The sequence below is a fragment of the Zosterops lateralis genome (assembly GCF_965231275.1).
Source record: "Zosterops lateralis genome assembly, chromosome: 2".
NCBI lineage: Eukaryota > Metazoa > Chordata > Aves > Passeriformes > Zosteropidae > Zosterops > Zosterops lateralis.
The window spans coordinates 41,777,113-41,792,152 of NC_139763.1; the positions used below are offsets into that span (position 1 = coordinate 41,777,113).

A 15,040-nucleotide genomic window follows, 5' to 3' on the forward strand; every position below is an offset into this window, starting at 1 on the left:
GGCTGCTCAGGGGAGGGTCGTGGGCGACGCTGATTGGCCGCGCGCGCTGCCGGATGTGAGGAAGCGCCGCGAGTGCGCCCGGCCCCGGCGCCTCGGCCCCGCCCCGCCCCGGGCCCTCACCAAACATGGCGGCGCAGTGCCCTCAGCAGAGATGGCGCCGCCCCGCCCCGCCCCGCCCGGGCCGCCCGCGGACAGGCGCACGGGGCGTGTGACGCTCTGCGTCTGCATTTCAGTTCGTATCTCTGCCCGCTCCCGCCCTGCCCATCATGACATCCCTAGAGTCAGAAGTGGTAAACAACTTGCCCAGAGAATTACAGAGAATGAAAATCGGATTTGGAAACACAGTCTTGCCTTATCACAGAAGCACAGAATTTCCTGAGTTAGAAGGGACCCCTCAGGATCATTGAGTCCAGCTCCCGGCCCTGCACAGGGCATCCCCAAGAGTCACACCCTGTGCCTGAGAGCATTTTCCAAAAGCTCCTTGGGCTCTCTCAGGCCGGTGCTGTGACCACTGCCCCGGGGAGCTGTGCCAGGGCCCAGCCAACCTCTGGGTGAAGAACCTTTTCTCCCATATCCAGCCCAAACCTCCCCTGACACAACTTTAGGCTGTTCCCTCAGTCCTGTCACTGGTCACCACAGAGAAGAGATCAGTGTCTGTCCCTCCTCTTCCCTCATGAGGGAGTTGTGACTGCAATGAGGTCCCCCCTCAGTCTCCTCCAGGCTGAACAGACCAAGTGACCTGAGCCACTCCTCATACGGCTTCCCCTCTAGGCCCTTCATCCTCATGGCCCTCCTTTGGACACCCTCTAAAAGCTTCACGTCTTTCCTATATTGTTGCACTCAAAACTGCACACATTATTAGAGCTGAGGCCACACCACCTCCCCTGCCTGGCTGGTGAAGGTCTGCAAAGCAATATAGCTGAGATGTAAAAATGTTTTCAAAGGGATTAATAAAAATTAGGGTGGTTTCAGAAACAAGTTCCTTCAGAAGTCTTGAGTCTGGCATGAAAGGGTGGATGACAGTCTATGCTAACGTTCAAAGTGCTGGAAAGATGGAAAGCTAAGGAATTTTTCCTGAGTTGCTGCTGGTAATATATAGTAACATCAGAGGGCGGCAATTAGCAAGGAATGACTCTAGAAACTACTCATTGCTCCAGAGACAGTGGACTGAATAAGGTGACATTTGGTGGAGATAGTTCTATCTGTGGAGGATCCTGGTATGTTTGGTGATACAATTCATAGATACAATTTCATTAATAATCTCAATTCCAAAACCACCCTAACAAAAGTTTCCTGATCCAGGAAGAATTTAGAAGCAATATAGCAGACTGCTCTGTTGCATGCAAAATCTAGTATGAAAATAAAGGAGGAGGTGAGAGGATGATAACACAGAGGTAGGATTCTCAGGACTGTTCTTGTAGAAAGTCTTTCAGTCCTTGTACCTCATTTTTATTCTCACTTATGCACATTCCTGTCAGAAACTTAGCTGTGACAGAGCTAAATGAAATAGTAGTGTACATCTGCTTAACATGGGATTCTCTTTATGTAGGCTCATCTTTTGGGAATTTCACATTTGGATTGCTGTTCACAGGAGAGGACTGTGGGGAAATGCCTTTATCTGGATTCCTTTATACAGTAAATGGAAAGAGAAAGGCTCCTCCCACCCACAGTTCAGCGCAAGAACTTAATTTACATGCTCTAAACTTGCACTTGGAAAAGCTGATCTTTTTTATTGAACTTGAAAGGGAGTGTGAGTGTCCAGTCTTGTCTAGGGCAAGGAAGCAAAATATTTAATTTATGAAAATATGCTCTTATTAAAGCAAGTATTTTATCTTTAGGGCATAAAATATGTTTCAATTAAAATGCTACTCTAAAAGTAAAAAAAAATGCTTCAAATATTGAGATAATGTTATTTTTTCTGATATTAAAAAAGTATTTTGAAAACATATGAAAAATGTTAGCATTAATAAACTCTTCCTGTTTCTTGATTGAAGCAATTTCTGAAATTCAGTCTATTTGCATAACTAGTTTTGATTTCTCTGAAACTGGGTTTGGTTTACCAATCGTTAATTACATTTGTTTTTCTCAGCTCAACTCCAAGTTTCAAACCGCTATGATACCAGCAAGTTATTTTCTTTCTTTTGAATGTCTCTGATTTTACAAACTGTGAAAAATATCATCGACAAAGTGCTGTGCCATCACTGAAGGTTTGTTCTTATTTTATGTCTGTCAAAACACCAAACGAGCAAATCTTGCACTTCCAAGCACTTTAACCAGAATTTAGAGTGTGTGCAACCTTACCTCTGCCTGCTCTAGCAGACAGCTCCATACTCTTCCTTCCTAAGTGGATGTTTCCATCTCTCAAGACATTATTCATTCAAGCCACCCCTCACACAGAGTTTTGCAAGTTCACGTAAGCCATTGGTCTGTGATCCCATCTAGCATCCTCTCTTACCCACCCAACTGGAGGATATTATAGCCATGTCAGTGAAAAAGTGCGATGTAGTTGTTAGAAAAAGAAAAAATCTCTAACGCATATCATTAAAAATGGTAGTTAAGTGTTAAAATCCAAGTACTTGCTTGCGTGACCTTTCTATGGCTGCAATTGCACCAATGGTTTCAGTGTCTTTGCAGACATTTCTCTATAGTTAAGTTAAATTCCTTCCGAGTTTGGAAGAAAGGAAGATAAATGAACTGGCCATCTCAGTAAAATCCAGCTAGACATGTTACATGAAGAGAAACTTTTAAGAGAAACTGTTTTATTTTAAGATTTAAAAAATTAATTTTAAAAGAGTCTGAAGCACTCAAACTCAAAAATAAAATTTATTAAACTACACAGAGCAGTGCCTATTCAAACTGCTTAATTGTGGCTGGTGGCATTTGTTGGAATGGAGGAGGTGACACAAAAGGGTCAGGAGAGTGGTTCATTCTACCTTTCTTTTAAATATTTTGTTTTCCAGTGATAAAAATACATAAGCTATTTTCTCAGGTAAACTGAGTGATGGAAAGTTTAAACAAATGGAAGTGTTATAGGTATTTGTCATGGTTTAACCCCAGCCAGCAACTAAGCACCACACAGCCACTCACTTGGAAATTGAAAACTGTGCCGTGGTGGGAACTGCCAGGAAGGAAAAGATTAAATAAACTAAGAATCTGGCTAGACTCATTATTATACCTGCACCGTTCTGGTGAAGTCAACTTTCCACCAGAGTTAATAATTACTTGTATGCGTCACTCTGAGAGCACTGCAGGAGAGAGGTTAATGAAAAGTCTATTTCTCTGTTCCAAGACACTTTTTCCACTGCCCTCTCAAATTAAAACATCTTGTACCACAGGTGTAGTCCTCCTCCATACCGCAAAATATACCAATAACATTTTCACTTAATGCATTGCATCAGTGCTCTGAGAGCACTGCCAGGCCTGGGTGCCCCTGCCCAGCCTCCCTCAGTGCCCAGTATCCCTGTTACCCAGGACATTTCCCAAATAGCCATTGCCAGGATGTCATCGTATTTTTGTGTTCTCCTGTTGCAGGTACCCTCTGTGAGCCTCACAAATACCTTGCAAATGCTCTTGGTCCTCTCCTAGTAAATCCACACCTGTTTTAGGACAGTACTTTCTTCACAAAGGTATATAAGGGTAGAACTTGGCCCTAATGTGGGTTAAAGAATACCCACCCTTGCCAAGTGAGGCTGTACCACTTACAGCTAGTAATTAAAGATTAATCAAACTCTGGAACAAATTAAGAGTGAAAGAATGACAGGGTGAGAGCCACCCCTTCAGCATAAAATCTTGGTTCTAGCTCTCATCCAATGCCTGCTTGTGTATTTTATATTAAACAGATACTAGAATAAGCAACCAAAATCCACATTTCTGCACACTTCATATACCACTCCACTCATCACCTGAAGACCATTTCCAGCATTTTCTCACACAGTTATCATTTACTTTAATATAAAAGCCACTTTCATAGCAAGAGAGATCCTTAGAAGGCATGCTGAACAGACCATGGTGTTGCCATTAGGGCATTCTAAGGGCATGGGGTATAAAATATCTTGGGCACCCAAGGGACTGCACTTGTGCATCTTGCTCTCTGAGTGCTCCAACCATTCACATAAAATGCTCATCAACTTGTATTGCATATTTGCCTCTAGGCCTGACCCATTGAGGCTGTGACAGTCACACTGCAGGTTTTCAAAGTCCTCTCTTAATTAAGGTTTACCACACTAAAACCTTCGTAAAGCATCTTCCTCTGGCACTGCCTTGCTTTAGTAGCCCAACAGATGCAGATCTGCAGAAGCAAAAGTCACTAGTACTGAGGACTGGATGTCCACATTTAATATATGTTCAGGTTTTCATTCAGACTAGCCTGATCCTCTGGATTGAACACCCATTAGTGACTGGAGCATGCTGAGGTACCCTTGGAGCATCAAAAACTGAAGCACCTGAATCTTTTTTTCCTAAAGCTGGTGTTCACAGCGTATGTGCCCACATCTACACTGTTGCAACAGAATTACATGGTTCTGTAAAGTAAGTTGATGTCTCAGTAAGTCTGCATACTTTGGAAAACACAGTGGTGTATCCCAAGCCAAATGGAATTCCTAAATGAAGATTGAGTGTTGTAAATGTCTAATGATTACCTCCATCACTGAATTTGCCAGCATAATTTATATGAAATACAAATTGTTTGAAATTTTCCTTGTGGCCACAAAGGCTGTACAGCATTTATAATGGAAAAACACAATTCAAAACCCTTACAGGCAAGAGGAATAAAACCAGAAAGATCTGATGTAATCTGTAGCTGTTGGAATGATTCTATCTGCATAGTGCAATACATATTTTCATTGAAAATAACAACTTCACCTGACATTACTTCGTTTAAGATACCTGCAGGAAGGCATACTCCCGGCCTTATTCTTGTACTGGAACATGGTGTTTTCCTGCACACGTCAGGAAACTCTCATGAAAGATCCACACCTTCTCTCGTTGGAGATTATCACTAGGCTCTCGGTCCCTCGGGCTTCCCTCCAGCTCGGCAGCCAGGCGGGCCTCTGCAGCAAAAAAAACCCCTTTCCAACTCGGTGGGCAGGTAGGGTGCTGCAGATCCCGCTTCAACTGGGCGGGCAGATGGGATCCTGCAGCTCCTCAAGAGCCCCCCATGCGTTTGGGTGGGCAGGCGGGCTGCTGCAGCCCCCAAACCCTCCCGCATTTGGGTGGGCAGGCGGGCTGCTGCAGCCCCCAAACCCTCCCGCATTTGGGTGGGCAGGCGGGCTCCCGCAGCCCCCAAACCCCCATGCATTTGGGTGGGCAGGCGGGCTCCTGCAGCCCCCAAACCCCCACGCATTTGGGTGGGCAGGCGGGCTCCCGCAGCCCCCGCCCCGCCGCTGCCCTGCCGCGCCGCCCGCCCCGCGCCGGCGGGGACTCCCCATCCCGCTAAGAAGTTCGCTGCTCCACAGGTTTAAACGTGTCGTGTTCGGCGACTGCGTGGCAAAACGTGCCTTGAATTTCCACAGGCGGCCTTTCCAAAGCTTGTTGTAACTTCCCTTGCATTTTACAAAAAGGGAGAGAAGACTCCCTCTCGGTCGGAGAGGCTCGGGACCGGACCAAGACAAAGGACATCCCGCCTGCGCATCAGTATCTGCCGGGCGGGTTTTAAGGAGCAGGGGAGCCCTCGCCCGCCGCCCCTCCAGAGCCCCCCCCCCCCCCGCGGTCTCGGGGCGTCGCGGGACGGGCCCGGCGGGGCTGGGGGCCGGTAACGGCCGGGCGGGAGCGGCCGCAGCCCCGCCGCCCCTCCGCGCCCCGCGGCGCCCGCCGGGACCCGGGAGCTGCGGCCCGAGGTGAGCGCGGGGTCTCCCCTTCTCCCCGGACCCGGGAGCGGGAGGGCGGCGGGAGGCAGAGCCCGGCGGGGCCTCTCTCCCGGGACAGCGGGAGGGAGCGGCGAGGCGGCCGCGCTCCGAAGCGGAGCCGGAGGTTTTGGCAGGCGGATGGAGCCGGCTCAGGGCCTCCCGCAGGCCCTGCCGTGCCCGGCCGCCTCCCGGAGCGCCGGGTCCGGGCCTGGGCCGCCCGTCCCGGAGGGGAGCGGGGCCGGGGAGCAGGCGGTGCCGCCCCTGGCCGAGGGGGCTCGGTGATGACCCTAAATTCCTCATGGCACGGCTCCCAGAATAGAGTAAATCCAGCAGAAAGAAAGGGAAAATAGATCGAAAAGGGCCGCCTCCGTCCCTCCGCACTTTTTGTCTCTGTTGAGATGCTTGAACAGCTTGTGCATCTTCTCAAGTTGGTGGTGCCCCTCCCATCCCTGGCAGTGTTCAAGGCCAGCTGGATGGGGCTCTGAGGGACCTGGTCTAGGTGTCCCTGCCCGTGGGAGCTGGTTGGAACTAGATGGTCTTTGAGGTGCCTTCCAACCATGACCATTATATAATGCAGAGTTGATGTGCCTCTGCAAGGTCACGTTCAGTTAAAGCAGGTTTCGGGGGAGCAGCATACAAGTCTGTATGGATATTCCTGGCTAAATACATTGATTGAGGAGAATAAACTACCCTCAGGCATGGTTTACTTTGCTGGCTTTAAATGATATTTGGTTATTTTTCTATAATTAAACCCATGCATCTGTCAGTGAAAGGCCCTTATTTAATGTGTGCTTTTTCAGGCTCCTTCTGCTTGACACACAAAGTGGTAGCTTTCAAAACTCACATGTTCTTTTATGTAAAGAAATTTCTCCTATGTCAAATAAATGGAGCATATATTAGGCTTAGATCTTTGGGAGTTAGATTTCATTATGTGTAACTTAACAATTCCTTTGATTAGAAAAAATATTCAAATACCTGTTGTTCAAGGTGTTTTAAAGACTCTGAGGCATGAACATTTTGGACAGTAGCCAGTACTTGAGTGTTTTAAAAGATCTAGCTGCTTACAAATATAAGTGTATTTATATACTATATTGGAAGTGAGCCTGTTATATTAGAAATAGCTCTGAAGAAGATTAGACAGTTTTTTTCTTATTTCATGACTCAAAGCAGTGCAGAGTTCCATGGTAAACAAGGCAGATCTATATTTGATATATATCAAAAATGTTAGATTTCTTTGAAGGTTTGCTGGAGACTCTGCTTGTGGAAAAGGAGGTTTCAAAAATGTCATCCTTGCGGGAGAAGACTGCAATGTTGCTAACATTGCGCAGTATCTTTCTAAATTAAAAACAAGTGGTGTGGTAAGTGATGGAAGAATCTAAATGGAACTGAACCTTGGGTATAAGTGTGACCAGTAGGCTTAAGGTACAAAGTCCAAAAAGCAACAACCAACATAGAAATATACATAAAACTAAGAGCTTGTCATTTGTGAGGGCGCTCGTGTTGGTGCACGTAGCAACATTGATGGTATTTTTGTGGAAGTAGTTCTATATTGTGATTACTGGTAGACATATTACTGTTTCTACTGGAGATGGTGATGTTAAAAGTGCAGATGAGAGATGAGGTTCATTACAAGTTCCTAGGAGGCAAATGGAGGGAGAGTATGAACTAAGGGGGAGTATGCCCTATGTGGAGGAGCTGAAGGGGGACAGAGGAGGCCTAACAACATGGTTAGGATCTACATGATCTATGAGAAGAAGTTGAGGGAGCTGGGCTTGTTTAGTGTGGTGAAGAGAAGGCAAAGGGGCACTCTAGTAGTGACCTACAGTTATTTGAACAATTGTCGCAAAAATATTCAAACCATTAACCTTATACTCAGTGAGATATTACGAAAAATGTTTTTATCAGGAGGAAAGCACAGACATGCAACAGGTTGTATGGGGAGTTCATGGACTGTCTGTTCATCTTAAATGCCACAGGTGATATGAACTAGTGCGCAGCAGAAATTTGGACTGGACGATGATCACCAGAGGTCCCTTGAGAACATCTCTGTGAGTCTATAATGCACGATGTAGAGGAACCTATGGAATGGAGTGTATGACCAGATATATATTGTGTGACTGTTCTTGGAGAGGGACGTATCTAGGAATGACCAAAAGGATGAGAAACTGAAATACGTGTGGAAGGGACTGAAAAGTTAGGGAGGTATAAGTGTGGAACATGGCAGTAAGGCAGACATAACTAGAAATATTAAGGAATGATAACAGGAAGGGCAGGTTATTGGGGAAGAGTGGTAAGGATGAATGAAGGAGTAGGGTAATTTTATATGATGGAGGAGAAAGATGCTGCTGCTTAGAAACAGTGTTTGAAGCAACTGAGCAGGAGCAAGGGAAACACTGAACTGGGGAGCACTGGGAATTGAGGTGAGACAGGGATATAGGAGAAGTTGTTGGCTGTGTTGAAGAAAAGTATTTGGGCATGGATGGTAAAGTATGTGGTGTACGTAAGCCATGAGGCGCTACATGGGGCTGAAGTGTTTGGGATCAGTAAAATGAGACAGGAACAACAGAAGTGGTGAAGTTGTAGGGTTGTATGGCTGCAGGAGTGGGTCTGGTGTGTGCTGATGATACCAGGCAGAGGTGTGTTGATTTGATGAGTGAGGAGAGCCTGTGGAAGCAGCATGCAAAATGTGTGACTGTGTGAAGGTGAGGAAGGTGTTTGAAAGCACCCGGCAGGAGGTCGGTGTGTGGGCATTGGGAGGGGTATGGAGCTGCACTGGAGAGATTGCACAGAGCTACCAGCTGAGGCACATGAGAGTGCAGCAGCGTGAGGATGTACAGAGAAACGACATATGTATGGATGGTGATGGTGGGGAGCTAACAGGTGTTGTCACATCTGGAAGAAAGTTGAGTAGGCAAGGCTGGAGAAGGGCACGGGACAGCACAGGGGTGGAGGAGGAGTGTAAGTCATGGCGGAGTGAGGAAAGTTTGAGGTTTGAGACAGGAGCAGCAGGGAGGAGGCACAGAATGGGGAGAAAGGTTGATGCAGTGAACGTGCGAGCAGGGTGGCATGTACAGGCTTCAAAGAAGAGAAGGGATTGTGGAGAGAAAAAGCGAACGCTGTGTAGCTGTGTTAAGGGTGCATAAGAGCGGAGCCGAGGATGCGTTTGCTGATGCGAGCAGCATCAGTGTGGGGATGGTAAAGGATGCGCTGCGTGCGGGCAGCGGGACCCGCGGGAGAGGAAAGCCCCTTAGCGCGGCGCTGCCAGGAGCTGCGGAGGCGCCGCGGGAGGAGGATGCCGGGAGGAGGGAGGGAGGAGGACGGGATTTGTGCGGAGCGCGGGGCCGGGGGGTCGCGGGGCGGGCGGAGGCGGTGCAGCCCGGCGTCACCGCCGCCTCCCCCGCCAGGCCGGGGCTGCTATAGCGACGCGGAGGACGCCGGCGCCGAGCGGAGCCGCAGGGACGAGCCCGGACATGGTGAGCGCCGGGCCGGGCGGGCGGGCGGCGGGCAGGGGGTGCCGGGCCGGGCCGAACCGTGTCTCTCCCCGCAGCCCTTCTCCCAGCGCACCTACCACCCGCCGGCGGCCGGGCCCGGCGCGGCGCCCGCGGCCTATCCCGCCTTCCAGTTCCGCGGGCGGCACGAGAACCCGGACTGGCGGCGGCTGAGCACCGTGGACGTGGACCGGGTGTCGCGGGAGGGGGACGTGGCGGCCCTGCAGGCGCACCTGGAGCATGTCACCTTCTGCAGCGCCGAGCGAGAGCGCTGCCCGCACTGCCAGGGCCCCGCCGACCCGCTGCTGCTGAAGCTGCTGCGCATGGCACAGCTCTCCACCGAGTACCTGCTGCACTCCCAGGAGTACCTCAGCGCCCAGCTCGGCAGCCTGGAGGAGGCCCTGAGAGAGACACAGAGCCAGCGTGACCAGCTGGGCAAGGAGGTGGCCCAGCGCTTGCAGGAGATCCAGGGGCTCAAGGAGGAGTGCCGGCGGAGGAAGAAGATGATCAGCACCCAGCAGATGATGCTGGAGGCACGAGCCAACTACCACCAGGTGAGAGGAGAGGGGCTGGTGGCCTGGTCCCCACACCTTGCCAGCTCTGGGCCTGCTGGGATGGGCAGCAGAGCAGCCCCACTCTGCCGGGGTGCAGTTGCTTGCTGGGTGAAAGGCTGGAACTGCAAGGACCAGTGACCTTGCAAAAGCAAGTGCATTGCTGGCACTTGTTTTCCTACTGTGTTTCAGAGACTCTTGGGAGAGTGCTACATCATCTCTAACAAATGCTGTTTTTACTAACAGGTGCTCTTGGATTTACTTTAGATGCATCTGAAATGTCAGATACACACACACGCAAACCCTCTGATAAACGTTTACTACTTTGTTGTGTTGCTGTCTTTCCTTGTCTGTCAACTGCGTGGTCAGAAAATACACAGGGGAAATGCAGCAGAACTGATGCTGAGCAGTGATGTACTGTCTGTGAGGAGTCACTGTCCTGCACTGATGCTCTCCAGGCACAAAGTTTCTGCTTGTGTATGTGACTAAGAGGTGACTCATGCAGGATGGTAAAGAGCTTCAGTGAGTTAGCTCAGTTCTGATTCTTCAACAATCTGTTCTTAAAGGGTCTTCCTTAAGAACCTTAGGACATAGCTGTTCTGACTGACAGTGTCATGGCACTCTGTTTTTATTGGGAGGGTTTTTTTTGTCTCACTACAATGGTGTGGTAGTTTGATTTAGGTATTTTTCAGTGTCAGCATTTTCAGGTTTCAGAAATCCAAATTTCAGCTTCCAATGTAATCTGAAGTCTAAAGGATACACTGGACACAGACTACATGATTTCAGGCTAGGTTTCTGTGTTTAAAGTTACAGGCAAAGTTCAATATTTAAGATATCAGCTAAGTTGGCTGAAGTGTTTCTGTAAGGGAAAAGGTACCTTATGCCCCAAGAGTAGAACCATACATGAGGCAAGGTTCATGTATTCAAGTGTTAGTCTAAAGGAGACACTGCTGATATGGTATTATTTTAAAAAAAACCTTTATGCAACTCACAAAGAAGTTTGTCCTGTGTTGCAAAAGAAAACTGATTGCATGTGTCATTTTATGTGTAAACTTAAATAATTCTCATACTGTGATTGCCAAATATTCCCAAGTTTTCTTGAAATATTTGTAGTGTAAGCTGAAAAACACGGTAGTGAACTTGTCTCATTGCGAATCTGTTCAATGGCATTTGCAGTAAAACAGAGATGGAAATCTATTTCCTACTTGTAATTTGATTTCATATAAAGTAAACTTCTGATCTCCCCCCTTTCTTTCTTCTCTGTTAGTAATTTCTTTTCTCTAGAAGTCATTTCAGTTCACAGGAGAAAAAATTAGTTCAGAGAATGATGTTGAACAATACCTCAAGTTCCTACAGTGTTTTCAGGATTCTAAGTTTGAATGCCAGAGATAAATTAAACTCTTCCCAGCATTTGGAAATGCAGGGTAGCATTGTGATCAGTAAACAACAGCTGTGTGATATTTATCTGTGCCATGATCTGCATTGCCAGATAATAGGGCTTTACTGGTGCTCCTGAGACGGTAGTTCAGATTCCATCCCCTCAAAGTCTTGGATGTTTTGCAAGTAAGCCTGTTACTTGTTAACAAATAAACCTCTTTTTAGCAGAGGTGCATTTTACAGCTAATGTAAACGTTTTAGAATTCAGATGTAATGCCTTTAATCCAACACTAATATAAGTTTAATCATAAAATGCTACTATAAAATGGCACTGGTACCTACAAGTCATAAATTTAAGACTTGTTGGTCATTAACTTCATGTGAGTAACACAAATTTAATTTTAAAAATTATTTTTCACTTTTTTGATGCTTTGTTCAGAAATCTTACATTTTCATGTACAATGTAGGCATAAAGTGCATGTTGTGGTTAACACTGTGGTTAACAAAGCAGTTGCAAGAAAAGTGTTGCATATTTCAAAACCCAGATATTCCCTGTGTTAATACTGTCTCCTGCAGTAAGAGCTTTCTTTCACTACCAGCAAGTCAAACTGACATGAAGTTTGTGCTTGAATGGATAACATTATTTCACAGACAATTTAATTCCGTAAACCATGTGCAATCTGTTACACTGTAAGCTCCCTCTTGGTTGGCAGTAATGCTTTGCTGCCATACTATATCACTTTATTTTGATTTTATACTAGGTCTTGCATTTGCTCAACAAAATTTGTCTTAATTATTCATGGCTTTAGTGTTTGCTGAAAAGTGTATTTTATAGGATACCCGACTACCAGTGGCAGCATTTTAAATGTAATATGAAATCTGAGAATTTCACATAATCACAGAATCATTTAGCTTGGAAAAGACCTCTGAAATCATCAATTCCAACCTTTGACTGATCAACATCTTGTCAACTTGGCAGTAAGTTCAGTGTTCATTTATTTCTTGAACACCTCCAGGGATGGTGATTCCACCACCTCCCTTGGCAGTCTGTGCCAATGTTTAACCACTCTTTTAATGAAGAAATTCCTTCTGATGTCCAACCTGAACCTTCCCTGTCACAGCTTGAGGCTGAGTCCTCTTATCCTGTCATTTGTTGCCTGGGAGAAGAGGCTGACCCCTGTGTAATTACACTCTCCTTTCAGGCAGTTGTGAAGCATGATAAGGTCTCCTCTGAGACCTTTTCTGCAGGCTAAACACCCCCAGCTGCCTCAGCTGATCCTTGAAGGTCTTACCCTCCAGACCTTTCACCAGCTCCATTGCCCTTCTCTAGACAAGGTCCAGCACCTCAATGTCCTTCTCGTAGTGAGGGACCTGGAACTGGACACAGGATTTGAGGAATGGCCTCACCAAGGCTGAGTATAGAGGCACAATCAGTGCTCTGGTCCTGCTGGCCACTGTACTGCTGATACAAGCCAGGATGGCACCAGCCTTCTTGGCCACTTGGGCACACTGGCTGTTGACTAACACCCCCTGGTCCTTTTCCACTGAGCAGCTTTATAGAGACTGCCCCAAGCCTCTAATGCTGTAAGGGGTTTTGTGGCTGAAGTGAAGGACCTGGTGCTTGGTCTTGCTGTACCTCATAAAGTTGGCCTCTGCCCGTCAATCCATCTTACCCAGATCCTTCTGCAGAGCCTTCCTACACTTCCATCAGATCAACATTCTTGTTCAGTTGGTGTTGTCTGCAAATTTACTGAGGGTGCACTCAACCCCCTCATCCAAATCATCAATAAATGTATTAAACTGGGCTCTCCCCAACTCTGATCCCTAGGGACATGACTAGTGACCAGATGCCAACTGGATGCAGCACCACTACTATGTCTGGGCCTGTTCATCCAGACAGTTCTTAACCCAGAGAAGAGTGTATCTCTCTAAGGCATGGGCTGCCAGCTTTTCCGGGAGAATGCTGTGGTAGATGGTGTTGAAGACTTTACTGAAGTCCAGGTTGGCAATATCCACAGCCTTTCCCTCACCCACTAGGCAGGTCACCTGGTAATAAAAGGGTCAGGTTAGTCAGGCAGGACCTGCCTTTCCTACACCCTTGCTGGCTGGGTCTCATTGCTTGCTTGTCCTGTATGTGATCACACTGAAGATGATCCATTCCAGAGCATTGCCAGGCACCGAGGTCAGGCTGACAGGCCTGTAGTTCCCCAGATCCTTCTTGTGGCAATGATTATGGTGACAAGATCTTGAACCCATTAAGCTGGTTTCTTACTGTCACATCACACTGATAAGTGAAAATTACTTTTTTTGAATGTCTGTGGTTTGTTAAAATGTATTTATTTGAAGAAAAGTATGAGATAGAGGTAATTAATGACCCTAAAGTGATTAGGGACCCTCATGCATAGTCTTAAAGTATGTTACAGAGTTTGTAGATGTAGCTTCTGTTCTTGTACTACCTATCTATTTTTAACATATTCTGAACATTTGTAGAATGTAGTTTGAAGGTGAACAAAAAGGATATTTCAAAAAGGGCAGGATCCAAATTTGACTTCAATTTATATTCAAAACTCATAGGTAAATTATAGAAACAGTAATTGAAATAATTTTGTGCTTCAGAAGGATTCTAGGTAGCATTCTAATGTAGCTACATATCTTTTCTTACAAGATTGTGTACTGTTACTTTATCTTGGTTGAAATGTCTGAGTATTTTACATGTCCTCTGAGTATTGCCATCCTACAACTCATATACTCAAACCCATTTTTATTGTTTTTTCCAGCTGTGTGGTGCCCTACTTTGTGGTGTTAGATTCATCTTAAGAACACCTGAGCTGCTAGGTGGCTGAGTCTGTGTATTTTGCTGAAGATGGTTGTCATGCCTTTTCCTTTTAGTTCTCTACCTACATATATGAATCCTTGTCTGGGATTCATATCTGAATTTGAATTTGCTTGGCCAGAGCCTATTCTGTTCAGTTTGTACAGTGCCTAACACAATCAGATTCTTGCTTGTTACCATCACTCTGAAACTTTTGATAGCATTAATATACTAATGACTTTACAGAAATTGGGTACCATGAAAAATTTTGTACTTGATCTCATGAGATAGAATTTGTTAAAGTTACCTTCTTTTTTCACTTATGAACAAAATGTAATAAATAACCTGTTGAAAACCTTAACCACTGTATTTACCAAAGAGATGTTACTAATGAGATTTTAACTGTTTTGTTGCTTTATTTTTGTAGTGTCCATTTTGTGAAAAGGCTTTTATGACCTATTCCTTTTTACAAAGTCACATTCAAAGGCGTCACTCAGGAGAGTCTGAGATTGGTATGTACCTTTAATGTTTTCAAAAAAATTGAGAGAGGTAGTTTAGAAAAGTGTAAATATAGTGAGGATGTGCAGTCCATGGTTTTGTGTAACTTTGAAGAAAAGTTTTTACTTTTCATTTTTTGGTGGCAGATCCCAGTTTGTGTGAATGCAGATACCACTGACTGATACAGTGTATTGTGCAACATATGTTTCAATCTCTGGAAAATAGTCAACAAAAACCTGTGTATCATCTTTGCACAGCATCGTTTCAAACTAGCATTTCTGTTGAATACTTCAGCCAGTGGCGCAGTTCAGAGGAGTTTTTCTTTAGGCATGTATGTTATGAATGCATGGGTAAAATGAACAGGCTGCACTAAGGAAAATAATTTTTATAAAAATATCGTATCATCATATCATATAATCTATAAATATATAATATATAATAATTATTAATAGAGAAATAGAAAGATAAACT

At 45.9% G+C, this 15,040-nt stretch overlaps 1 protein-coding gene across 1 annotated transcript in view; it reads left to right on the forward strand.

Annotated features, from left to right (window-relative positions):
- Positions 1–9,045: 9,045 nt before the first annotated feature.
- Positions 9,046–15,040, forward strand: part of DZIP1 (DAZ interacting zinc finger protein 1) — a gene marked incomplete at its 5' end in the record, with an annotated part of 36,181 nt that continues 30,186 nt past the window's right edge. Inside the window, 2 exons of the mRNA XM_083855232.1 lie at positions 9,046–9,885; positions 14,499–14,583. Coding sequence (XP_083711358.1) covers positions 9,046–9,885; positions 14,499–14,583 — 925 coding nt within the window. The remainder of the gene's footprint in view (positions 9,886–14,498; positions 14,584–15,040) is intronic.